Here is a 27,182-nt window from a genome sequence, read left to right as displayed (position 1 = left end):
TTTAGTAGTAAATATTCAACAACGTTGGGGTGCAGTGCTACATTCAAGTTTCTTACCGTAATGTCCTGAAGCAGAAATCTGAGCATTCTTGATTTTTCCAGATGACAAGCCAAGTGGCTGTCGACATCCTATAAACACAAATGATACACATAGCTTTAATTTAAGTACATTAATTGAATTTTGTACACCATCCTTGCCTAAATGTGACAGTACTAAAACTATACAATTCACAATAATATTCTAAGTAGATTCCAATTTTTACAGAGTTGCTTTCCTTCTGTCCTCTGTATAACAAATTTTATAAGTGTAGCCTATGTTGTGAAGATTAGTTCTAATAAAACAACTGATAAAATACTTGCGCAGCAGTGAGGAACGCAAGCATTATTAAAAATAGGCAACATAACAAGTATGAGGTAAATCAAGTTATCAAATAATCTCTTTATTTCTATATACTTTTTGCTTGAAAAACAATATTAGCAATAACATTTATTAGCAGTGGCGGCTGGTAACTTTAAGTTGATGGGGTGCCAGACTATACACATAAATTTGACCATGTCCCTAAATCTTCCTAAGCACTAATAAGAATATGTATATATGTAACAACTATGATCCCATATATAAAGGAGTAAACCATGTAGACATATTCCTATTAATGAGTAAAATAAATAGGCTCTTTTGAGGCTAAACACAAATTACAAGTGTAATACAGAGTTCAGCCACATGATACCACCAAATGATTACTTTTAAAATTTTAGTTTCACGGTAAAATGAAATTAAAATGTATTTAACCGCTTATGGACGGAGGCACTTGAACAAAATCAAAACAAAACCTAGAATGTTACTATATGTCTGTTCAACCATTCTTTACCTCTCATATTTAGTGCACCCACACTTATTATATTTCATTTTGTTCTGGAGAAACAGGGATTCCATTTGACATCAAATATTTATATATGAAAGAATTTAATATAAATAAAATCTTAATCTAATCTACAGTTTTTCATTTATATTGCATTCATCATTATATCTGAATGTTTATGGTGTGGTATTTAGCCCCTGTTACCGTCCCCCTACTCTACCCTGATATTTTGCTAAGTTGCTTTTACATTTTAGTACTGTATTTGTTTTCTACCTTGATAATTGCTAAGTTCCTTTTACATTTTAGTACTTTATTTGTTTTCTACCCTGATAATTGCTAAGTTTCTTTTTACATTTTGGTATTAGCTTTGGTTTTTCTACCCTGATAATTGCTAAGTTCCTTTTACATTTTGGTAATAGATTTGTTTTCTACCCTGATATTTGCTGTTGCTTTTATGTTTTTAAGAGCTGTCTTCTGCTGGCACTTTGTCTTAGGACATCCTCTGCTTTAGCCTCGCACGGATCGTGGCATTTTACCGCGATCACGCTTGGTTTGCTCTGGTGCCAGGACTTCAGGGCAGGTCTATGGGGGTCGGGGGTGTCGGGGACTCTGTACTACACCGACGGGCTGCGCAGCACATTTGTGTGCGAACGGCGGCCATCTTGAATCTCGTGACTCTCGCGAGATTCACGTCAGCCGTTTTGTTATAGCCGGTTCGTGATTCCCACGAACTGGCAGCTAGATCTGTACGGTTTAAATATTTTTCCTGCAAAATAAAAGTTTTACAAGTCCTTTTCTGGAGGATTATTTATGGGATGTTCACTGCCGAGCTCTATACTGTCATATATCATTGGCATGTGGAATAATTTTTTTATATGTAACTTTGAATGATTATGTAGGACTGATACCTGCTCTGTGCATATAGTGGATGCAGTACTCATGTCTGCTGGCTATATGTCTGTTATATACAATTGTCATGTTGAACAAAAGTTTTATTGTGCGTCTAGAGGATTATGAATGGACTGTTCCCTGCTGTGGGCATATAGTGGATGCTTTATCTGCTGGCAGGGAGATTAAATAGAGCTGCTAACTTACCTAGCTCCCTACTACCACTGGACCTCACAACCACTGAATACACTCCTTCCCCACAGGGATTCAATTCCCAGCACACAGTAGTGGAGGCACATGATGGAGTGATTAACACGGGTGACCCCCCCTTATGCTGGGTGACCCCCAAGCGTGGCAGAAACCTGCCCAAAGTGACATTGTGGTACTTCCGCTGGGTGACCCCCAAGCGAATCTGGTTCCTGTCCTAGTGACATACAAATACTGGGGTGAACCCCCTGCGAATCTTGTTCCGGTACTTGTGACATACATATACTGGGGTGAACCCCCACGCCCTAGGACAGGCTCATATCCACAGAGTACGATCTGTTACTGTATGCACAGACCGGGGCACACTGGATACATATATATCGACAGAGCCAGGAAGGAGAGCTCACGGTGCTGCCAAAACTCCACAGTACTATATCCCATAAGGCTGACCCCTTGGATAATTTGGAGGTTACCATACCTCCCCATACACGGGCTACGTCCTGACATTACTGACTGCTCATCCCGGTCTTATTGAGGGTGACCGCCTCCACAGACCACTCCCAGGAAATCTCTAAGTGGTACTGATTGAAACAATTCTGTGTGACCCCCAGTTGTACGTGGAGGCCCACTAAGTGGCAATAAGTGTACTACCGTACCTTTACCTGTTCGGTTCCTCACAGACCGAAAGAGTGTCCCAACATGCCATAAGAGACATACATACAGGGGTGACCCCCCCTACGCTGGGTGACCCCCAAGCGAGTCTTACTCCAGTGCTAGTTGCATACATACAAAGGGGTGATCCCCCCCTGCCAGATGGGGTGACCCCCACGCCCTTTCAAGGGCTTCTACCTTCAGAGTATGCTCTTTCATTGTATGCACAGACCAGGGTGCACTAGATGCATGTATTTCGGCACCTATGTTTCAACTGGGGGATCTATGCCCTTCCCTTAACCGAGAAGGAGAACTCACAGTGCCGCAAAAACTCCACAATACTAGGCCATATAAGGGTGACCTCCTTGGATAATACATATTGAGGCTACCACGCCTCCCATACATGGGCTACGTCCCGACATTGCGGACCGCTCATCCCGGTCTTATTGAGGGTGACCCCCTCCTCAGACCCCTCCCCGGATTTTACAAAAGTGGTACTGATTGACTGAAATTCTGGGTGACCCCAGTTATACGTGGAGGCCCACTGAGTGGCAATAAGCATTCGGTTGTACTGTCCAGTCCCCCACAGACCGAAAGGGTGTGACCCAACATGTCGGACTCCCCTATATATCCCTGACCGATTTTCAGTCAAGGATTAAAGGCTGCCATGGCAGCTTTGGTAAAAGAAGCCCTCACCAATATGGGTGCTGACAACCCACCCGACAGGGCGGGTGCGACGGCACCACCACCAATGGAAGCTAAAGATACCGACAACGTTAGGTCGGACACCTTATCATCTAAACACCATTGGAAGGGCTCCACCGCAGCTTCTCCAAAAGGGAAAGGGAACACCCTGTTTTAGCGGAGCCGCCTCTCAAAACGTCCTGTCAATTAACCATCTCAGGCTCCATCATCAGAGGACGAGGACTTCATCCCTCCCCCTTCTCTGGAGATCATGGAAGAATGGAGAGCAGAAGAGTCTCCATCTGAAGAGGGAGAGTGACAGGACCCACCTAGCAAGAAAGGCTTTTCTTTGGCACATTGGACACTCTGGTTTTGACTCACGCACCAACCGACACCCAGGGTCATCCGAATGGGGTTTACCAGAGCACCGGGCACACTTTGCCCACTTCTGGCTCAGGAGGCCTATAGGAAAAGAAGTCCAAGACAAGCTGAGGGTGGAATGCCCACGCCCTCTTTTACCGAACAAGATAGCCCTCACCCTGGAGTTCGATATCACTGTGGTGATATTTATGTCCCGATCAGACCGGGGTCCATGTAAGGGTGTAGGAGAAGGACTCAAAAAGAGTTAGGATAAAATACTGGACATAATCAGCCCCTGGAAAACATTCTATACTTTGCGGACCTGGCCCCCACCCAAGACTCACCTCTAGAAGCCCACGATGTGAGGGAATGGGTGCAAAAGGGCAATATGTAGGTTGGGGAATGCAAGGAAGATAGATGCACAGAACGGCGCAAAGCAGCCCGATTAAAGATGGACTTCAAACTATTGAAGTTAGGGACGAAAGCGCGAGGACCTCAGACGGACAGACTATTGTTTGGAAAACCATTTATCGCAGAGCTCAAGGAACGCGGGGGCCAGTATACCACCAGGAAAAAGGCACGGCAGGGTGGTTCGGCAGAGTTGTCGGTCAACCAGCCGTTTCGGATCCTCAGGCCCAGACATCAACCCACGCCTCAACCCTTCTGCCCATCCAACCAGTACTCCGGTACAGGTCATATGTCCAACCCCTCTACGGGCAGCGAAGCCCACATATCACCCATAGACAAGGAAATTCAAGCCCCGTTCAGCCAAAGGTACCGTAGAGTTCGGTCCAGACAATCAGAACTATCTCGGCAACGATTTGGTAGTAGGGAAGAAGACAGGAGACTATCGCCCAATCATCAACCTACGCCAACCCAATGATTTTGGGGCGTACTGACACCTCAAGAAGGTATCCATCTCTTAGGGGATCTACTCCTCAAAAACGACGGGTTCGCAAGGGTGGATTTGAAGGGCACCTACTGGTTCACATGGTGCCTCATGAAGTTCTGAGGCCGGTCACTTGAGAGCAAAGGGTATCCGCTGTCGCATACCTAGACGACTTACTGATTTTTGCAAATCCAATTCCTGACTACATTTACAGACAAGATTTATGATTACAGATTCAGGAATTGTTGGGATTCATAGTGAACGGAGAGTAGTTGGTTCGGTCCCAGCTTCGAGTGATTCAGTTCCTCTACTTTGGAATAGATTCCACCTCTGGTGCATTACACCATCCCACATCATTGATAGCGACGATTCGTTAGGATATTCGCAGGTACTGCGGAAAGGTACCATAACCCTTCGACTATTTCCCAGGACCGCTTCACTACCGGCTGAAAGCTCACTACCTGAGATCCGGACACACCTATGAAATTGGGATCAGAATAGCGAAGACCTCGATAGTACTCATCACCGCGGTAAAGGAGTCAAGCGTAACACTCAGAATGGTTGTCCTTAATCGGGACCATCCTCTGCTCCTTCAGTTTAACTTACCTTCGGGCAGATCCAAAAGGAGAACATCATCCATTGATAATGCAGGAGCGTCTGGAGTTGGTGGCTAGGAGTCTTTCAGGGGAGACTGGAACGTCGAGGGACTATCACAACCAACTAGAGACCTATTATGGGACTCCAGGTATTCACCGAAATTACTTATCCACATGGCACACCTGGAGTCGATGTGTATGAGAAGGGACTGCGATCCCTTTATTACCCCTATCTCCTCGATGCAGAATCTTTATCACACCTTTTCGCTACGGGCCGATCGGACCGTTCCATTAACGGGATATGTTCCACGATTTCGACGATGCATAGTACGATTCACGACACTCCGGTCGATCAGGATCCTTTGATATGCCGCTTTCTGCAGGGTTTTAAACTGTCCAGAACCATGCGTCAAAGTATCACTGTTTGTACATGGCAGCACAATGGTGCCTTTGTGCCTAGATGTTGTCCAGAGATCTGGTTTAGGCCGGTGCACGCGGATTCAAATTGGAGCCACATTGGTTTAGTTCTGTTTGTCATTTTATCTAGACACTGTGCTAAAATTGCTGCTCCATAGTAGTTTTTAATATTGGGGACATTTAGTCCTCCTTTGTGAAAGGATAGCCAGATCGAATGAAAGGAGACCCGTGGATGTTTTTTCTTCCAGATGTGGGCATTGATGGTAGACTGAAATTATTTGAGTAGTGAATTGGCCAGGGTGATAGGTAATGTATGAAATAAATATAAGATAAGAGGAAGGATCATCATTTTCAGCGAATTAATTCTTCCTATCCAAGAGGTGTCTAATTTTGCCCAAATGACTAATTGTTTGGTTATGTTGTTGTGAACTACCTTGTGGTTTTCCTTTACCGTGTGCTGTCTGGATTTCGTTATTTTAACCCCTAAGTAGGAAATAAAGATTTTACACCACTCAAATGGATATAGTTTATCTTTTAATGAAGTCTGTATTCTGATTGGTAGAATTTGGGTTTTTGTGATGTTATTTTTATAGTAAGATACGCGTCCATAAGTTGTTAATGTGTTTAGGAGGTGTGGGATGGATGTTTCTGGTTGCGAAAGAAAATGCATTATGCCATCTGCGAAGAGGGCTATTATTTTCTCCCCTGCTGTGGATTTCAGTCCCGGAAAAAGGGGACTGTTTATTATATTTTGCACTAAAGGTTCAAGACATAAAATGAATATTAAAGGGGAAAGTGGACATCCTTGACGAGTCCCATTAGTTATGAAGAATCGTCTAGACATGAAGTTTGAATTAAACACTTTGGCCAAAGGGGAGGTGTATAATGCAAGTACACTGGATATAAATGTTTGTGAGAACCCAAAGGTTTTTAGTGTCGCGGTCATATAATCCCAATTTAAGCGATCAAACGCCTTTTCCACGTCAAGTGCAATGAGTATGCCGCTTTGTACGCTATGAGTGGCCCAGTCTATCATATCCATACAGTATCTGGTGTTGTCCCCAACTTGTCTACCTGGTACAAATCCTGCTTGTTCATCTGATATTAATGTTGGCAATAAGAGTTTTAATCTGGATGCTAATATTTGGCGTACAATCTGCATTTAGTAATGAGATTGGTCTAAGATTGCCGCATGTGGTTGGTAGAGATGTCGCGAACATAAAATTTTCCGTTCGCGAACGGCGAACGCGAACTTCCGCAAATGTTCGCGAACGGGCGAACCGCCATAGACTTCAATAGGCAGGCGAATTTTAAAACCCACAGGGACTCTTTCTGGCCACAATAGTGATGGAAAAGTTGTTTCAAGGTGACTAACACCTGGACTGTGGCATGCCGGAGGGGGATCCATGGCAAAACTCCCATGGAAAATTACATAGTTGATGCAGAGTCTGGTTTTAATCCATAAAGGGCATAAATCACCTAACATTCCTAAATTGTTTGGAATAACGTGGTTTAAAACATCAGGTATGATGTTGTATCGATCAGGTAGTGTAAGGGTTATGCCCGCTTCACAGTGACAGACCAAACTCCCCGTTTAACGCACCGCAAACAACCACAAACCGTCCATTTGCACAACTGCAAACTCCCCATTTGCACAAGGTTGGATACCAAGCTAGCCATGTCCCGTTCCTTGTCCTCACTGATGTCATTGAAGGTCTCTTCCTCCACCCAGCCACGTACAACACCAAAGGTCCCCGAAAGGTGACAACAAGCCCCCTGTATTTTTTTTTAAATGTACACTACTGTTACACAAGATATGAGTTGCACTGGTGTGACACTGTGCCCTGGCAGGCCCTGAAATGCACACGTGGGAAGGAAACTGACTGCTATTATTTCATAGTCAAATTTCAATTTTTTTTTTTAATGTACACTACTGTTACACCACATATAAGTTGCACTGGTGTGACACTGTGCCCTGGCAGGCCCTGAAACACTGACAAAGGCCAAAACCGGACTCAAATTGCAGCCCAAATGACAGATGACCGGGAGTACTATATGTAGATACCAAACATGCGGTGTTACTCACCGGACCCACGAACTTGGAAGCTGCGGCCTACCAGCAGGGATGGTGTGAGGGAGATGGCCGCTCCCCGACCAGCACACCAAGCTGAACATGCCAGTGTGGAACCCCGTTCCCCCCCCATGGACCGGTGGGGTTCATCCCGGTCGCCACCGACCAAGAGCACACGACTATACCGCATCCTGCCATCCCCCGGGGAGCCGATGGGAACGGCACAGAGACAAATAAAATGGCGGCCGCGTCCTGGTTGGTTAGGCCAACTCCTCAGCCTCTAGACGGCAACTACGTGGAAGATGCGCTCAAACGCCTTGACAAGATATGCAATGACTTCTGGGTCAAACTATACAAGCGATTGGAACAACCGCCACCCCCAACAACCCAGGAGGTAAAGGAGCAGGGAACGGGAGGGCGACACACCATGAGCACACTTCATCCCCAAGCTCCTGCTGTACAAACAGACAGCTCACCCAGTCGTAAGGGTGGCAGAGGGCCCACCCCGATGTACCGCACACGCCGCAAGCGAACCCCTCGCCACCAGAGGAAATGAACTCCCAAGCTTATGATAAAAAGGCCTCTGAGGCACACGCGGAGAGACGAGAGGCACCGGACCGGACCCGGGGCCGACCCAGAGCCCTGACAGGATGCTACAAACCCCTCACAGGATGCTACAGCCCCTTCTGCAGATACGAGACCGGACCGGCATCCTTACCAAGCACTGCAGTGCTGCTCCATGCGCCAGCCTCAGACCCAGGCCCCGAACGGGCATAGGATGACTGGGCAGTACCATGCCTTTGGAGGGCCAGCACCGGGCTTTATGGAATCTAGCCCACCAGGAGGCTACAGGACTCACCCACCGAATAGCATTTGCAACAAAACCCGGCAATCTATGGCTCCTGAATAGCATTGGCAACAATACCCGGCAATCTATGGCTCCTGAATAGCAGTCGCAGAGATACAGCACCCACGGACTGGTGATCCTTAAGGTGCAGCTAAAGCCACTTCGTCTATAGACAGTCATAACAGTTAACCTTTCCACATCATATACATGTCGCAATGCATAGTCTCTGAGAGCAGTTGATCACGATTCATACTAGGATGTCTTCCATGTTTTAGTGCAAACTAGTCTAACTACTAATATAGTGGAAACATGCTACTTTTATTCATGCCAGACAACCATGCAGGCCAGACTAACAAACATGCCAGGGCCAATCATAGTTAACCACCTCAGACATAGATAGCCTCACCCTAGTTCTCAATATGTAGATTTATATACTCACGCACTGCTTAATATAACGTATTCACTATGACGTAAGCTTAAGCCTGTTTAAATTCAAAGATGTTCTTAAATTGTCTAAGCCTGTCTAAACACTACCAAGTTGTTGAATCTGACTGACAAACATATAAAATGTGCACGTATTAACATATACCCTATTGTTACAATTGTTACTTGAAAAGCACGAGGAATGCCGTTGGGGTACCACATGCTCATTTGTTATACCTCCATGCACTGCAAAAATAAAGAATTAAAATAAAAAAATAAAAAAAATGTATGCAGCTTCCGAATGAATCTAAAATGGATGCTGTCCAGGAGGTGGGAGAGTCTGGGAGGGAGGGTCTGCTGCTGATTGGCTGGAATGTGTCTGCTGACAGTGAGGTACAGGGTCAAAGTTTACTCAATGATGACGAATAGGGGGCGGACCGAACATCGCATATGTTCGCCATCCGTGGCGAACGCGAACATGCTATGTTCGCCAGGAACTATTCGCCAGCGAACCATTCGGGACATCTCTACTTATCAACAGATAAGAAGCAAAATCCTTAAGTAAATATGGCTAAGAGATGCTGTTTGCACATTCAAGGTAGAAACACTCTGACCAGTTTCAAACCCTTGTAAAAACTGTAGAATAGTCTTGATAGATGGATCACACTGAATGCATTCATTACTAATACACCAATGAAGAAACTTGATCTTCTAGTAGAGTTCAGAATTACATTAAACAGACTTTCCAGTATACATTTACTCTGCAAAATCAGCCTTGCAACAGTCAAGAAAAACTGAAAGAAAAACGTTCTCCAATAGATTATCTGAGTTCCCAAGATTCTAGCGCCATTTATCTTAATGCAAAGAACCAGCTCCTGTTTGACCAATTAGACACGATTGCAAGAACTTGTGCCTAGTCTGCTCCGATCTTCTGCAGTACCTTCAGAATCAATGGAATCGGAGGAAACTGGTAAGCAAGACTAAAATGCCATGGGATTGACATGCTGTCCAGGAAATAGGGATTGTCTTGTCTGAAAAGCAACGCGAAAACAGGAACTTTTCTGTTCAGTTTTCTTGCCATGAGGTCTATTACAGGTAGACCGAACTTTTCCACTGTTTTGGAAAAAAATCTCTGGTTGGAGTTAACAGTTTGTTTGAGATCACTTATTCCTGCTGAGATCACCCGCCACAATCTTTTTTTTTGCTTTTTTGTGGACTGTAGAGAGGGAAACCAGATTTTATTGTGACCACATCATTCCCATAGAGAATATGACTTTTTTTTAAACCTTGTTCTGCCTTGATAATTGATATAGGCTACTGTAGTGCAGTTTTCTGATTGGATTTTCACGATTTTCTTCGAAATCCAGAACTTGGATGCTTTTAATGGCATACCAAACTGCCATGAATCCCCCTGTACATGGATCCTCTTGATTCCACCGCCCCCGATGGAATTGAGACAGAAGATGATCTCCCCATCCTTGTTTTGACGCGTCTCTCGTGAGTACTATACATTATTTTCTGATGTAATGGAAAACCCATAAACAGGAATCTTGACTGCTTCCAGCAATTTAACTGATCCCCGGACTGGTAACGACAGGCTGAATTCTAGATCCAAATGTTCATCCCTTCTTGTCCAATGTGATAAGATCTTCCATTGTAGTGGCCTTATTGCTCATTTTACTGCTGGAATCGAGGATGTAAGTGCACTGTGGTTCTTGTTGGAGGAAAAAGGTTTCCCTTATGATCCTGTCTTTTTAGAAGAGGTAAATGCAGCGATAATGTTTTGGAAACCACAAGGAAACCCAGCAATTGGATCTTTCGTGTTGGTAGAAGCTGTGATTTTTTTTTTAGATTGATGATACAACCATGTTTTTGCAGATGACACAAAACTTTGTAAAATAATACAATGTGAGCAAGATATTACTTTGCTGCAGAGGGATTTAGATAGACTGGAGGACTGGGCACTCAAATGGCAGATGAAATTTAATGTTGAAAAATGCAAAGTTATGCACTTCGGCGTAAAGAATACACAAGCAACGTATGCCCTTAATGGAAGCGAATTAGGGATAACAACACACGAAAAGGACTTGGGAATTGTTATAGACAACAAACTATGCAACAATGTGCAATGTCAATCAGCAGTGGCCAAGGCCAGTAGGGTATTGTCATGCATGAAAAAGGGCATTCATTCTCGGGACGAGAATATCATTTTGCCTCTTTATAAATCACTGGTAAGACCACACATTGAATATGCTGTGCAATTTTGGGCACCTGTTCTAAAGAAGGATATTATGGCACTAGAAAAAGTGCAGAGGCGGGCTACAAAATTAATAAAAGGAATGGAACATATCAGCTATGAAGAAAGGTTAACAAATTTAAACCTATTTAGTTTAGAAAAACGTCGCCTGAGAGGGGATATGATAACATTATACAAATATATTCAAGGCCAATACAAACCATTGTGTGGAAATCTATTCACAAACCGGACTTTACATAGGACACGAGGTCATGCGTTTAGACTAGAAGAAAGAAGATTTCGTCTAAGGCAAAGGAAAGGTTTTTTTACTGTAAGAACAATCAGGATGTGGAATTCTCTGCCTGAAGAAGTGGTTTTATCAGAGTCCATACAGATGTTCAAACAGCTACTAGATGCATACTTGCAAAAACAGAATATTCAAGGATATAATCTTTCAATGTAGGGTAATAACTGCTTGATCCAAGGATAAATCTGACTGCCATTCTGGGGTCAAGAAGGAATTTTTTTCCTAGCTTGTTGCAAAATTGGAAGTGCTTCAAACTGGGTTTTTTTTATGCCTTCTTTTGGATCAACAGCAAAAAACATATGTGAGGAAGGCTGAACTTGATGGACGCAAGTCTCTTTTCAGCTATGTAACTATGTAACTATGTAATGTTTCTTGAGAAGTTGCATAGTGACGTGAATATTTTTCAACTGTCTTCTTGATTCTGCTTTAATTAGTCAATTGTCTAAATGCAGCACCATTGATACTGCTCTTTCTCGTAACCTTGCAGGCAATGGTGTTGGGAGGTTTTATTTTTTAATTCTTAATGCTAATGCGAGACCAAAAGGGAGAGCCTTGAATTGAAAATTGAGTATTCTTGTACTGAAGTGAATTGCAAACCTCAGATATTTCCTTGTTGTGGTTGCTAGGGGAACATGCAGCTAGACCTCTTTTAAATCTAATGTTGCCATAAAATCTCCATAGGATGTGAGTAACAGATTGGATAGTTTCTAGCTGGAACTTCTGATATGGTATAAATCTGTTGACATTTTTTAAGTCCAGCACTGGTCTGACCGATCGATCCTGTTTTGGTACAAGAAAAAGTCTTTCTTGTTTTCCCAAAGGATGCTGGTCAAACATGTCTACAGGGCTGTCTTTTTTTTTTTTTTTTTACATTCTTTATTTTGTTGTGCATTAATTAGACAAGGTACATTTTATACTAGCAATGCCACAATAGCAAATGCCAGAGTTTTCAGAAGCATAGATGTACAATCATTTGGCATGGATAGACTGTGCACATTTTTTATATTATATAAGAGTAGACAACAGTATAATGCTGAGATTAGACAGGCTTATCTCCAAGTTATGCAATATAAGAGTGTTGTAAATGCTTGTCTGAGAGTGCTAGGGTAGATGCTTGTTCCCGAGGGGACTATCACTTTGCTCAGTTTAGTTATTAGGCAGTTAAACAGTAAAACATGAAACTTAGGACTATTTCACCATGCTCAGTGGCGATTAAGTACAGGTAAACATTGCCTGACTTGTCAAGAGTTATATATTAGACATATTAGCATAATTGCACGTATTTGGCTCTGTCTTCAAGAGTGGTGCTGTCAAGGCTGGTAGTAAAATGCCGCTTGGTTATGGTAGCCTGATATCGCTGTCTAGTAGTGAACTGCCTAATTTCCTAGCAGTTAAAACATAGAGGCTAGGGAATATATGGGTATGTGCTCAAGGTTGCCTATGCGTAGCTTGGTTAAGTAAACAAGATAATGTAGACGCTTGTGTTTCATAGTATGCAAGATGTACAGTGGTAGTTAGCCTGATCCAGCAATTATATACCAACAGTTCCTGCCGATTTTAGACAGTAGATCAAGCAATCTAAGCGTAGAACAGGCTTAGAGAACAGGCTTGTGAAACAGGCTTACAAGAATATTAACACAAGAAAAGTAAATGTTAATCTCAAACCCGCACTATGTACATTATAGAGTCTATTTTGCTAGGTTAATCATCAGTGAGTATGGGGTTAACAACCTGCTGTATATACTTCAATGAGCTACATTAACTAACATTTAAATGTGTTGCAGTCATAGGCATATAGTCAGTGGTGTATTCTGGTTTTGTGCTGCCCTAGGCAGGACAAAAGCAGGCGCCCCCTCCCCGCGCCACCCCACCCAACCCTTCCCCCCGCCCCGCATTCTAAATACACACACACACATTCACTGACAGATACACACACACTAACAGACACACTCACACTCAGTAACAGACAAACACACTCACTAACAGACACACACACTCACTCACTAGCAGACACACACACTCACTAGCAGACACACACACTCACTAGCAGACACACACACTCACAGGCAAACACACACACTCACAGGCAAACACACACACAGTCAGACACACACAGACTAACAGACACAGACACTCTCACAGACACAGACACTCTGTCACAGTCACAGACACATACATTCTCACTGTCACAGTCACAGACACTCTCACAGTCACAGACACTCTCACAGTCACAGACACAGACACTCACAGACACAGACTCACTCTCACAGACTCACTCTCACAGACTCACTCTCACACTCAGACTCACTCACACTCACAGACTCACTCACAGACTCGCTCTCACACTCACAGACTCACTCTCACACTCACAGACTCACTCTCACACTCACAGACTCACTCTCACACTCACAGACTCACTCTCACACACAGACTCACTATCACACACAGACTCACTCTCACACACAGACTCACTCTCACACACAGACTCACTCTCACACTCAGACTCACTCTCACACACACACTCAGACTCACACTCACAGACTCACTCTCACACTCACAGACTCACTCTCACACTCACAGACTCACTCTCACACTCACAGACTCACTCTCACACTCACAGACTCACTCTCACACTCACACACTCACCCACATTAACATTTTTTTTAAATTTATTTAAACACCCCCCCCAGCCTCCTTACCTTTGGGAATGCTGGGGGGGTGTCTCTGCAGAGGTGTGTTTCCCTGGTGGTCCAGTGGCTGCTGGGCGGCGCGGCCGGCGAGGGAGCACTTCCTCTGAGCTCTCTGCTCAGCTCCCTCGCGCGCCGCCCGCAGAGTGAGGCTGGGAGCCGGAATATGACGTCATATTCCGGCTCCGCCTTCCAGCTTCACTCTGCGGGGGGCGCGCGAGGGAGCTGAGCAGAGAGCTCAGAGGAAGTGCTCCCTCGCCGGCCGCGCCGCCCAGCAGCCACTGGACCACCAGGGAAACACACCTCTGGAAGTGCTCCCTCGCCGCCCGACCGCCCAGCATGTCAGTTAGCCGCGAGGCTAACAAGGCATTTGTCCTGGGCATTTGGGGGCGGCGTTTTTTGCCGCCCCCTGGAAAATGCCGCCCAAGGCAAATGCCTTGTTTGCCTCGCGGCTAATACGCCCCTGCATATAGTATTGAGAGACATGAGCTCACATAATCTGCGCATACTGGGTAGAGTGACCTCTGGAATACGGTTTAGTCCTAACGGCATGGTAATCTACAGGGCTGTCTTGAACGAGGGGCAAACAGGGCTGCCCCGGGCCCAGTTGCACCTGGGGGTCCCAAAGCAGCTTTAGCGCGGGCCTCCTGCCCGCAGCCAGGTCTGAACAGCCCACCGGGATACTGAGAAATTTCCCAGTGGCCTGCAGCAGGTGAGGTAATCAGGTGCCCCCCAGCCCTTTTAGAGTGATCCAGACCAAGCCTCTGTCTTCCTGCCTGCTGGGAGGAAGTGAGGCGAGGTCACTTGCTCCCAAGTAACAGAGTGCCACTGGGGGGAAGGAGGCACACATGGAGAGAAGGAGGAAGCACACACTAAGAAGAAGGAGAAAGAGAGGGACTGAGGTAGCCAAATTCATCAGATCAGATCCATCAATCTCAGCCATCCAGCTCCCACTGGACCCCAGGGAAGCCACCCTTCTGTAAAGGTAAGGAGGCAGGAGGGTCGCTAAACTATGTGTAACGGAAACCCGGATAGGAGAATGGGAACGGGAACGGGAACACCGCCAAGGTTGTTCTTTTCCCCAAATACAAAGTCAGCTACTGAACACTCCTAAGTGCTGAACAGGAATCATACAAAATATCCCACCAATCACCAGATGAGGCTCTGTGTTGAGGGTCAAGCAGGATCTGTTTAATGGTGGCCACATATCGGCCTTTTATGTAGGTCTTCCAGCAAGGGACACTCCCATGTATACCTCTGTCTGTGTATATGTACCTGTTTGTGTATATGAGTGTCAGTGTGTGTAAATGTGTATCTATGCGTGTGGCAATGCATACATCCCATCATTCCAGTACTAACACTGCATACAAATACACCACTGCATGTGTATCTGTGTGGCAATGCATATATCCAAGCATTCCTACGCCAACACTGCACACAAATACACCCCTGAATGTGTACCCATGTCTCTGTGTATATCTTTGTTTGTGTACATATCTGTGTCAGAGTGTGTAAGTGTGTATCTCTGTGTGTGGATGTGCCAGTGTTTTTATCTCTGTGTGTGTGCATGTGTGTTTATGTATGTGTCTGTGTGTATACGTCAGTTTGTGTCAGTGTGTGTCAGTGTGTGCATTTGTCCAGATGTGTGCATGTATCAGTGTGCTAATGTATATGTATATTTGTGAATGTATGTTCATCTCAGCAATCAAACACAACATGCAAACACAACCCTGCAAACATTACATACAAACACACCCCTGAAATCAAACTCAAAAAGTGTATAGAAACACACCCCTTCACTCAAACACCAATATTACACCCTACATGCCTACCCATACTGTATACAACATGCTCACATTCAAATGCACAAACACTGCTCACAAATACAGACCTGCAAGAATGGTCAAATGGTAGATTGTGGCATAGCATTGTGGGAATTGTACAACAGATGAGGATCTATCTTTTCTATCTATCTTTTCTCTGTTCTTGCGCTAGAGGGGAGTGGAAGTGTGTGGAGGGAGGGCAGGATCCAGGGGGCCCAAGCAGATGCTTGCCCAGGGTCCAATCCGTGTTAAAGGGAAACTCCAGTACCAGGAAAACAATCCGTTTTCCTGGTACTGCAGGTCCCTTCTCCCTCCCTCCCACCCCCCAATCCCCAGTTGCTGAAGGGGTTAAAACCCCTTCAGTAACTTACCAGAGGCAGCGACGTGGGACATGTCCGCCGCCGCTCCTCCCAGTGATTGCGTCGGCCGGTGGGCGAGACTGATCCCGCCCACCGGCCGGGTAGACCTAATTCCTAAGGCATTGCCGCACATGTGCATTAGAGCTCCCCATAGGAAAGCATTGAAAATACTTTTCAATGCTTTCCTATGGGGAAATGAGCGACGCTGGAGGTCCTCACACAGCGTGATGACGTCCAGTGACGCTCTAGCACAGGGACACGGAAGGGACATGGAAGTGCCCTCTAGTGGCTGTCTAGTAGAAAAAACTGCAATAATTACACTTGCAGGGTTAAGAGTAGTGGGAGTTGGCACCCAGACCACTCCAATAGGCAGAAGTGGTCTGGGTGCCTGGAGTGTCCCTTTAACGACGGCCCTGCATGTCTATGTACTTAGAAAATACAAGATGCCCTTTCTTACGAGAAATTTCAGACATGGGGAATACATCGTATGCATAGGTTAAAACTAGCATGCTAGGTTAATGAAGGGTTAGTAAGCTTGAATGAAATACCACTGGAGGATAGAGCAACTAAAGGAACATTCCATTGGGCACTATTTAATCAATCTACAGCTACTACTCGATCTGAGCAGATTAATAAAAAAAAAAAAACTATAATCAAGCTAATCATATCTGCAATGAGAGAAGCAGATAGAAAGACTGGCTGTAGATAGCATCAGGCTATTTCCTTTGAGGGGGAGACACTGCCACGAGGCAGCAATATCGATGGATTCACCCCACCGGTCCCACATTGCAAGACTCTTCTGCATGAGGCTCTCCCGTATTACACCGCATCCAACAGCTGGGTCATTTGCTCGCTTATCGGGGGCGCTCCACTCGGTTGGTCCATGTGGTGAAAGGAGGCCTCTGCTGCCTTGCTGTCCAGGAGAGCAGGAACAGCCATACCACATAGGGGTTACTTAAGAGAAGCCCCGCTTTGCAGCATCGGCTCTTAGGCCGGATCGGGGAGGCATTGGATCGACACATAGGGATGGCAGTTAGGATAAGAGTTCGAGCAAGTAGCTTCACCCAAAATTGGGCAAACAGGCAGTATAAAGCTTGAGAAGGCCACAAGAGTGTACCAGTGGGGACCGAGATAACCCCCTTCGGCCCAAAGGGGGAAGGAATAATGCTCCAGACATACAATCTACAAGTCAAGTCTGAAGATCGTCTGCCTCCCCTACCTTGATTATTTTTGCAGGCCACCAAGAAGCCTATAATGAACTTTGTCCTCCAAATTCAGGCTAAAGCAGGCTCAGAGTATGGCAGAATATGCCACAGTCGAATAACCATGACTAGTGCCAAAAATATAATGGTAATGTCCAGTATTTGGCTTAGAAAGAGGTTTTCAAAGAAGAGCTCTAGCCATATGCTTTTTCCTCTGTTGGCTGTCAGGCCCTGCCCCCCTGTTTTACTGATAATGTGCATTATTTGAGATTTCAAAGATTCTGGTTTTATTTCTTACCACCTTTTCCTGGTATTTGTATTTATTGTACACATGTGTGCTGTTGAGTGACAGCTCTCTCTGTATATAGTGCACACCTTCATTGTTAGAATTAGCAAATAGAAAGAAAATCCCTTCTAAGCGTGAAACAAAATGTGGCTCAATCCAAACAGCTTAGGTGGTACGTTCACCACAAAGGAGGGGGGGGGGGGGATGCACATCGCCTTAGCTTCTAGTCTGACATGGGAGTTTCTTGAGCGGACTTTCTCCCAACACCCCAATCTGCATAATCTGGGGACTGTTTATCCCCCAAACAACCCTGGGAGTTCATTGTCGGCTTCCATAGAACGGCCAAAACTTATCTGCCTAGCAGATCCCATTGAGGCCTACCAATCGGTCGGACGGGGGAGGTGGCCATTCTCCCGCTCTGCAATATTGAGCCCTCAGCCCTAAGAGACCTCATTATCTCGACCGAATCCCCCCTTTGGACCGGCGGTGGTGATCCCGGTCCCACGGACCTGCAAAAGCGCCTGTGCAACTTGTACCGTAGTCAGCTGTACCTGCAATCCTCTCTCCCAAGATGGCGGAGGAGCATCACCAGCAAACACTGCCTGCACTAAACAGGGGTTGCTCTGTGGAGCAGTCTCTGCGGCGGCTGGGCAACCCTTGAGGCCCGCTCATCTATACAACTTCCGCAGCCAACAAAGGAGGCCCAGAAGGGCAGCGGTCAGGAGGTGAGTGGCATACCTTCAGGCAAAACCCCTCACACTCACCATGTCTCACAAGGACTACCCGCTCGCCTACCTAAGAGGCTTCCGCTGTACCCTGGTGAAGAAAGACAGCTCCAGGCCTACGGTGTGCCCGAAGATGTCGGAAATGTTCTCAGCGACTCCTCATCTCTCGTCCTGAGAGTCTGTGAATTCAGGGGGATCAAAAATGCTGCAACACGGCACATCTCCACATTTCAGCCTGCTGCTGCATCAACCTCCTCCTGGACTATTAAGCCGCCTTATGCAACAGGTCTGGGGCATTTGCCTACCACCCAGGGGCATCAGTTAAACGGATCTGTGACGGATCAGCAAATCCCCCATAACTATTCCAGTTTTAAGGGCTACCACTCTGTAGTATTACTACCCAAGTGATGTGATATGCTCATAAATAATGCTGATCCCTATTACCACTGTTTAGTTACTAGTTCCTAGCTGCATTCAAATTAATTTGTGTTAAGTATACCTATTCTCAAAGGCAGCAGACTGATGCCATACACTACCACTGCATGTCTGGATACAAGTTGCACACTAGCATAAGCATGATTTACATCCTACTTTAACTCACTTCTCACCATGTCTATGACTTTGCATAGCGTCTCAATAGTTCTGGTAGACATGTTATGCTTAGCCTGTACTCTACACTACACTTTAAAAAAAATTGTGCAGTATACTCAAAAGCCATGTAAATAATATGTCTAATTGATCTTTCTTGCCAATGTTGTTGTGGCATTGAAAAAAATGTCTGTTAATCTTATGCACACAAAAATAAAGAATTATATAAAAAAAAGTAACACTAGGGAGTTTTAAAAATGTGGCTTTTCTAAAGTGTTACAGCACTTTTGACCAACACTCCTTATATAGGTACAATTCAATTAGAATTGGACGTCATGTGACAACATCACTTTACCTGAGCTTAGAAGACACAATAATTCAATAGCACAATTACATCAAAAAATGTAACAATATAATATGAAAATTAAACTTATAGCGCTTCAATTGTTTCTATTTTTCATTAAAACCAAGTAAATATTAACTTTTATGTATCACTTTGTTATTACACAGGTGTTCCAATATGGCGTCCGGCAACCCACCACACAAGCAATATACTAGGTGTATGTGGGTGTAGTAAGATGGTGCTGGTGCAAGCACATGAACTTTGCTTAGAGGACAAAATAAAACAGTACTCTTAAGGGTTTCAAGCTATCAAAAAAATCCAAATGTTTACACCGTTTGGTACTTGTTTTTCCACTCACTTGTGTTATATACCAGGTATAGGGCGCTCATTCCAATGTTTTGTTGTTCTCCTTCAGACTCTACACGCCATAGGCCTGATGATTGAGGGACCATCTCTACAGTTATAGAAACACCTGCAAATAAACAAATGAGGTTACCTCTATTTAGTTATAACAAAAAATACATGTTTGTCAAAAGTTGTTGTCCAAGACTAATTTACCCTACCCCCAAAAAAAATTTTTTCAGTCACAACGTTAAAACAACCTGCCTGAGGGGCGTGGCTGACCGCCGAGCAAGATGGCCGCTCAGTGAATTGCTCTGGCACATGGGCTCCGACAAAAGTAAATTTAAACAAGACTGAAACCGCAAAAAAGACTCCAACTACAATGGCTTCCTCTAAAACAAAGAAACCTGGCACCAAGGCTGACAAAAACAGCTTTTTTGGGCAGAAACCCGCCCCTGCAAGCGAGACCGCACGGGTGGCCACTCAAGATGGCGCGGACGATTTAGACACCATGCTGCAGCACCCGACGCCAGAATCCACACTGCCTGCAGAATACCTCACGCGGGACCACTTTGAAAGAGCTATGGAGGTAATGGCAGCAAAACTCATAAACACCTGGCAGACAACAGCGGAACAGATTAAAAGCGAGGTGAGAGACCTCACCACAAGAACCGCCACAGTGGAACGACATTGTGAGGAGTTATCCTCCACGCAGGCAGACATGTCGGGTCAACTACAGGCTCTCCAACGCCAAATAGAGCACATAGATACCCGGGTGGCAGACCAAGAAGACAGAGCGCGACGAAACAATTTAAGGCTCAGAGGCATCCCAGAGTCTGTCACCCCGGCTGACCTACACACCTACGTGCAAGGCCTCTTCCGTGCCTACGCTCCAGACATCCCGTCTGACATGCTCCTAACTGACAGAGTACACCGAGTCGCGAGGCCGCGACACCTACCTGAAGCCACCCCGCGGGACGTCCTAGTGCGAGCGCACTATTACCACATCAAGGACCTGATCCTCCGGACACATCGCAGCAAAAATGACCCGCATACCGACTACCCATCGGTACGCATCATGGCGGACATCTCTGCAACCACCCTCCGACGCAGGCGAGAATTCATCCAGTTCACAACAGCTCTCCGCTCCAACGGAATCAGATACAGGTGGGGCTTCCCCACGAAGATCATACTCACCAGAGATGGGGCAACCACTACCATCTCGTCACCGGAGGAAGGGAAGTCAGCAATCGTGAAATGGGGCCTAGATTCCACGCCGACACCAGGACCACACTCCTACTCACCCCGAGGAAAGCGCAATGGAAATATGGACTGACCACTTAACACCATGCTCGTACTAAATAACGAACTGATAGAGGCACCGTAATGCAAGTATTGAACACGCTGATTTTCATGCTAAGTTTGTGAGTATAAAAACTGTTCCATTCAACCCTGTGCAATTGGCACTAGGTCCCAAGTTACTTCCAAGTTGGCCCCCCTCCCTTACTGGCACTGGTGGCTGCGAGCCGGGCGCGCATATCCCCCATATATTTGCCGTGATAAGCGCCCGACGCTAAGCCTAATAAATCTATGGCGCCCTCACCCATCCAATACCACACCTCCGCCAATATTACGCCTGCCTGCAGCAATAGCATCTGATCCCGCTGCACACATAATGCCTCCAACCACGGCTAACACCCTCTGAACAGGGGTTAATTATCTACCTGCCGCGGCCCAACTAGGCCGTCGAACCCTGGGTAAAGTACTATTTGGCATAGGATTAGGCGTTTAGCAAACCACGCAAGCGCCCAAATACCCCCTCTAGGGACCTCGGGAGGGGTAGCTCATATGGCGGGACACTAGCGAGCAGGATCGCCTAGCCACTCATGTTAGCCCACTATACTATGGGGCCCTACACCCGCCCATACCGGACTGCAATTCTTGGGTTTATGATGTATGTATACACTGTGTAATGCTATGAATCAACAGCAGTTTGTTCCGAACCAACCAACAATGTATGTATGCTTTGTGTATTCTTGCATGCCTCCTACAATGCACAAGTTAATAGTACGTCTCTTATAATAATTGTTAAATAACTGTTAAAAAAAAAAAAAAAAAGTTATCACCCTCACACTGAAGGTTTCTGTTCAAAATACCTCCTTATTATGGAGCCCAACCAGCCACCCAATTGGAAAACTACTTCCAATACCCCACGGTACGACCAGAGTACCAGCACTACAGGTTTCCTGTACACCCCACTACACATCCCCGCCCAACCCCCCCCCCACCGCACACACCCCACGCTGCTTAACAACACTGTTGAGTAATAGTCACCTCCTGGCTACGTGTCGACATGATCTCAGCAAAACACGCCAACAACACTAACATGCTGATATACTCACACAACACCAAAGGCCTCAACACCCCTCATAAGAGGCGAATCCTACTAGAAGACCTGAAGAAAGCCAAGGCAGACATAGTCTGTATCCAAGAAACCCATTTTGTCACCAACCGAACCCCAAACTTTGCACTTAGGGAATACCCAATACAATACCATGCAACGCACACGTCAAAATCTAGAGGCGCTTCCATCTTACTACATAACTCTCTGACGGTTGAAACACTCCGAATCAAAAAAGATAGCCAGGGTAGATATGTGATCCTCCAATGCATCATAAACAATATCCCGATGACAATAGTGAGTCTCTATAGCCCGAACGACCAACAGCGTAACTTTTTACATAAAGTCCTAAATAAAATACCAAATGACATGACAAACCCTCTGATCATATGCGGAGACCTTAATCACACCATGGACTCACGCATTGACTCTACGATACCCACCGCCTCAGACAGGCACCTTAGACTAAACAACACAAATAAAGCACTCACAAAACTTCTACAAGAATATGGTCTGTACGACGCGTGGAGAACAAGGCACCCACAAGCAAGAGAATATACATTCTACTCACATGTGCACAAAACTCATTCTAGAATAGATCATATACTCATATCAGGCACCTTACTCCCACAAATGGAAGAATGCAACATTGGAAGCATCGTATGGTCAGACCATGCCCCAGTGACCCTCTCTGTGCACAACCATTACCAACATAGAGGGAAACCACCATGGCGTCTCAATGACACCCTATTGTGTGATAATACATACGCGGCAAGCCTAACCGAACATCTAGAAAGCTATTTCCAGTTAAATGACAACCCAGAAGTAACACCCGTATCTGTATGGCAAGCTCACAAAGCTGTTATGAGAGGTCACCTGATAAGCCGAGCCTCCTATCTCCACCGTCAACGCAACAAAACACATATAGACCTCCTCAGGCGACTGCGAGATGTCACAGCAAATCACCTCTTGACTCCATCAGACACCTCGGCAACAAGCATTAAAGATATTACTAAACAGATCAATGTCAAATCGCTAGAAAAAACAGCCCACGTCCTTACCAAACTGAAAATGACCATGTACACCCAAGGCAGGGAAACACTTATCCCATATGCTCAGACAAAAACAAGCGAACTCCAAAATCCCTTTCCTCCTCACTAACACAGGTGATAAGCTTCACAACCCTCAAGACATCAATGATAACATGGCTGACTATTATCATTCCCTCTATAACCTCAACACAGATCCAACACTGCACCAACCGGGAAAGCCAGAAATAGAAAACTTCCTAACCTCAGTAACTCTGCCCACGCTCACAAATGAACAGAAAGACGTCCTCAACCAACCTATAACGACAAAGGAAATACTAGACACCATCCATTCTCTCCCACTTGGGAAATCACCAGGCCCAGATGGCCTATCTAACGCCTATTACAAACGCTTTGCCCCCACTCTAGCTCCGTATCTACAAAATGTTTTTCACCATGCGCTACAAACAGGAACATTACCAAAAGAGATGCTCATGGCGCATGTAGCCACCCTCCCCAAACCGGGAAAACCACCCAACAAATGCCAAAACCTGAGGCCTATATCTTTGCTGAACACTGATGTTAAGATTCTGGCCAAAATTTTCTCGAATAGGCTCACACGTATAATCCCAACGATCATAGGGGATGACCAAGTGGGGTTCGTAGGGGGCAGACAAGGCTCAGATGGCACGAGGAAAACCCTAAACATACTATATGAGATACAACACCAATCAACCCCCTGCGTTCTGCTATCATTAGACGCAGAAAAGGCCTTTGATAGGCTACACTGGCCCTTTTTACTCTCAGTCCTACGAAAATTTGACTTCCCGACTCAGTTTATATCGCTAGTTACTGCCCTATACTCTTCCCCAACGGCCAGAGTGGTGAATGGGGGATTTATATCTAAACCGTTTGATATCTCCAATGGCTCAAGGCAAGGCTGCCCACTCTCCCCGCTGCTTTACATTCTTGCATTGGAACCCCTAGCCCAATTAATCAGGGAGCACCCTGACATTCATGGGATTAAGATACGTGACGCTGAATACAAATTGTCCCTTTTCGCGGATGATATCCTCCTAACCCTTGAACAGCCGCATATATCATTGCCCAACTTCCACAAACTCCTCTCCCAATACAGTCTATGCTCTTATTACAAATTAAATATTGCAAAGACCCTAGCACTAGGAATAAATATCTTAACCCCCGCCTTACGACACTTACAATCAAATTTCAATTATGACTGGAGACAAGACTACATAAAATTCCTAGGGGTCAACCTCACACCCACCGCAAATACATTACATAAAGCAAACTATGTAAAGCTACACACCGAGATCAAGAACCTCTTGCAAAGCTGGAAAAGCAAATACATATCTTGGACAGGCCGAATAGCGGCGATAAAAATGATAGTAATGCCAAAAATTCAGTATTTATTCCGCACCCTCCCAATCAAACTGTCAAAGCAATACATCATGGACCTACAGACTACTCTGACCAACTACATATGGGACCACAAAAAACCGAGAGTGGCCAGGACGACCTTATATAGACCCACCTCGCAGGGAGGTATGGGCCTCCCAGATATTGAAGGTTACTATAAAGCCGCCCATGTTGCACCCCTTATCACACTCGCACACCGACATGACCCACCGGCATGGGCTGAAATAGAGAAATCACACGCTCAAGGGATATCCATACCCCTCCTGGCATGGCTACCAAAACAGAACAGGCCAAAAACTTCCGAATTACTGCCCACAACAGCGACAACCCTAGCCATATGGGACACGTATCGAAAGAGGATGGGGGCAACAGCGACACTCTCCCCGGCACTCCCTTTGGAAGCGCTACGGCTTCTAATCCCAGACTTCAACCACAAACTCTGGCATAGGCACGGAGTGATAACTATGTCGCAAATAATGCAGAGAAATGACCTTACACCGCTACCATCCCTCCAAGCGGAATTCAAACTACCAAGTACTGCGACCTTCTCCTACAGACAATTGAAATCCTGGACCCAAGCTCAGCCCGACCCCCCATACTCTGACAGGGTGAACGCACACTGGTTAACCCTACTACAAATATGTACGAAAACTAAACCAGCAACTAAACTTATCTCCACGATATACGCCTCAGAACACATACAACCTCAGATAAAACCACCATCCTTCAAAATAGCATGGGAACAAGACTTCGGTTACCAGCTCAACGATGAACAATGGCAATACATCTACCGAGCTCACAAGAAAATGACCCTCTCTACAATTCACACAGAACTCGCACGTAAAATATTGTACAGATGGTACCTAGTGCCCACCAGACTCAAACACAGCTATCCGGATGCGTCAGATACATGCTGGAGGTGCACCGCCCACAGGGGCACCATGATACACATATGGTGGCAATGTCCGTCACTCGGCAGTTTCTGGGCCCAAGTCGCAAACCTAATACAACACTGCACCGGAGTTCGCCTCGACGCCTCGCCAGAGACTTTTTTACTCCTCCTACTGCCACAAATGCCACACCTGCACCTTCGATACTTAACGTACCACATCATAATTGCTGCTCTTATACTCATTAGTCGCCAATGGAAGAAAACAAACATTCCGACGATAAACCAATGCATCACAGTGATAAACAATACCAAAACCTATGAAATTCTGGCACGGAAGAGAAAACAGGGAAACATCTACTGGCAAAAAGCATGGGAACTATGGGACAACACCCAACTTGAACCTCTTACCGTATAAGAACTACTCACTCCTGAACCAAACACATAATTTCCTTGACTGGAACTACGTCACCACATCCCAGGGCACCACGAAACACATATCCGACACATAGTCAATCACAAGCACGACACGCCACGTAGCTAGCTACGCACTCTCACACTCTGTTGTTACCCCCCACCCCCACCCACACCCTCTTTGCTTTTACCTCCACTCCTCTCCCCCCTCCCGTCCACACATAGGCGAACTTACAATGGCATACAATAATAAGTAAGGCATGGGATAACATCCTGCCCTCCACTAACCGAGACCCGCTAACATACACCAACCCTAACCAAACCTGACAGGCCTACTCATCTTGTGAAACTAGGCTGCCAACTAATAATGATTTCACCTTACTTTGTACAGTTGTATATATAATGCTTATTAAACTTAACACATGTCAATGGTCAATAATGTCTCAAGTATGCCTAACCCCTTTTTCCTTTCTGTATCCCCCCCCGTTAACAACAAAAATAAAAATTGTCAAATTAAAAAAAAAAAAAAAACAACCTGCCTAATATTTTTTGGGTCCTACTAGTACTGCCAAAAAAAGCTCTCATGCATTGAGGCATGAACTCCACAACAACTCTGAATATGTTCTCTGGTATTTGGGATTGACATTAGCAGCCAATACTTTAAGTCCTGCAATTTGCAAGGCGGGGCCTTCATGAATCGGAATTGTTGTTCCAGCACATCCCACAGATGCTCAGTTGGATTGAGATCGGGGAAATTTGGAGGTCAAGGTAACTCCTTGAACTCTTTGTCATGTTCCTCAAACAATTCTTGAACAATGTTTGCAGTGTGCCAAGGTGCATTATCTGGCTAAAAAAGGCAACTGCAATCAGGGAACTCCAGTGCCATGAAGGGAGAATGTGGTCTGCAGTAGAAGGTACATGTCAAAGTAACATCCACATGTTAAGACCCAAGACCCAAGGTTTCCCAGCAGAAGATTGCCTAAAGCTGGTCTGCTTTTTCCCATACTCCTCTCCAGGTAAACAACGCACATGCATCTGACCGTCCACCTGATCAAAAAAGCAGATCAGGCAAACTTCTTCCATTGGTCCATGGTCCATTTATGATACTCATGTCCCAATTTTGGTGGTGGACAGGAGGCATCATGGGCACTCTGACCAATCTGTGGCTATGCAGCCTTATACACATCAAACTGATATTTTAGCTTGTCCATTTACCATGC

At 45.5% G+C, this 27,182-nt stretch overlaps 1 protein-coding gene across 1 annotated transcript in view; it reads right to left on the bottom strand.

Moving 5' to 3' along the window:
* The window catches only part of F8 (coagulation factor VIII), a 595,138-nt gene that overhangs the window by 157,629 nt on the left and 410,327 nt on the right, over positions 1–27,182 (bottom strand). Inside the window, exons 19-20 of the mRNA XM_063432427.1 lie at positions 19,807–19,920; positions 57–128 (exon numbers count right to left, since the gene is read on the bottom strand). Coding sequence (XP_063288497.1) covers positions 57–128; positions 19,807–19,920 — 186 coding nt within the window. The remainder of the gene's footprint in view (positions 1–56; positions 129–19,806; positions 19,921–27,182) is intronic.

Source organism: Pelobates fuscus, chromosome 9 (assembly GCF_036172605.1).
Source record: "Pelobates fuscus isolate aPelFus1 chromosome 9, aPelFus1.pri, whole genome shotgun sequence".
Taxonomy (NCBI): Eukaryota; Metazoa; Chordata; class Amphibia; order Anura; family Pelobatidae; genus Pelobates; species Pelobates fuscus.
Note: the sequence above shows the minus strand (reverse complement) of the source record. Positions and strands in the feature narration are given on the sequence as shown.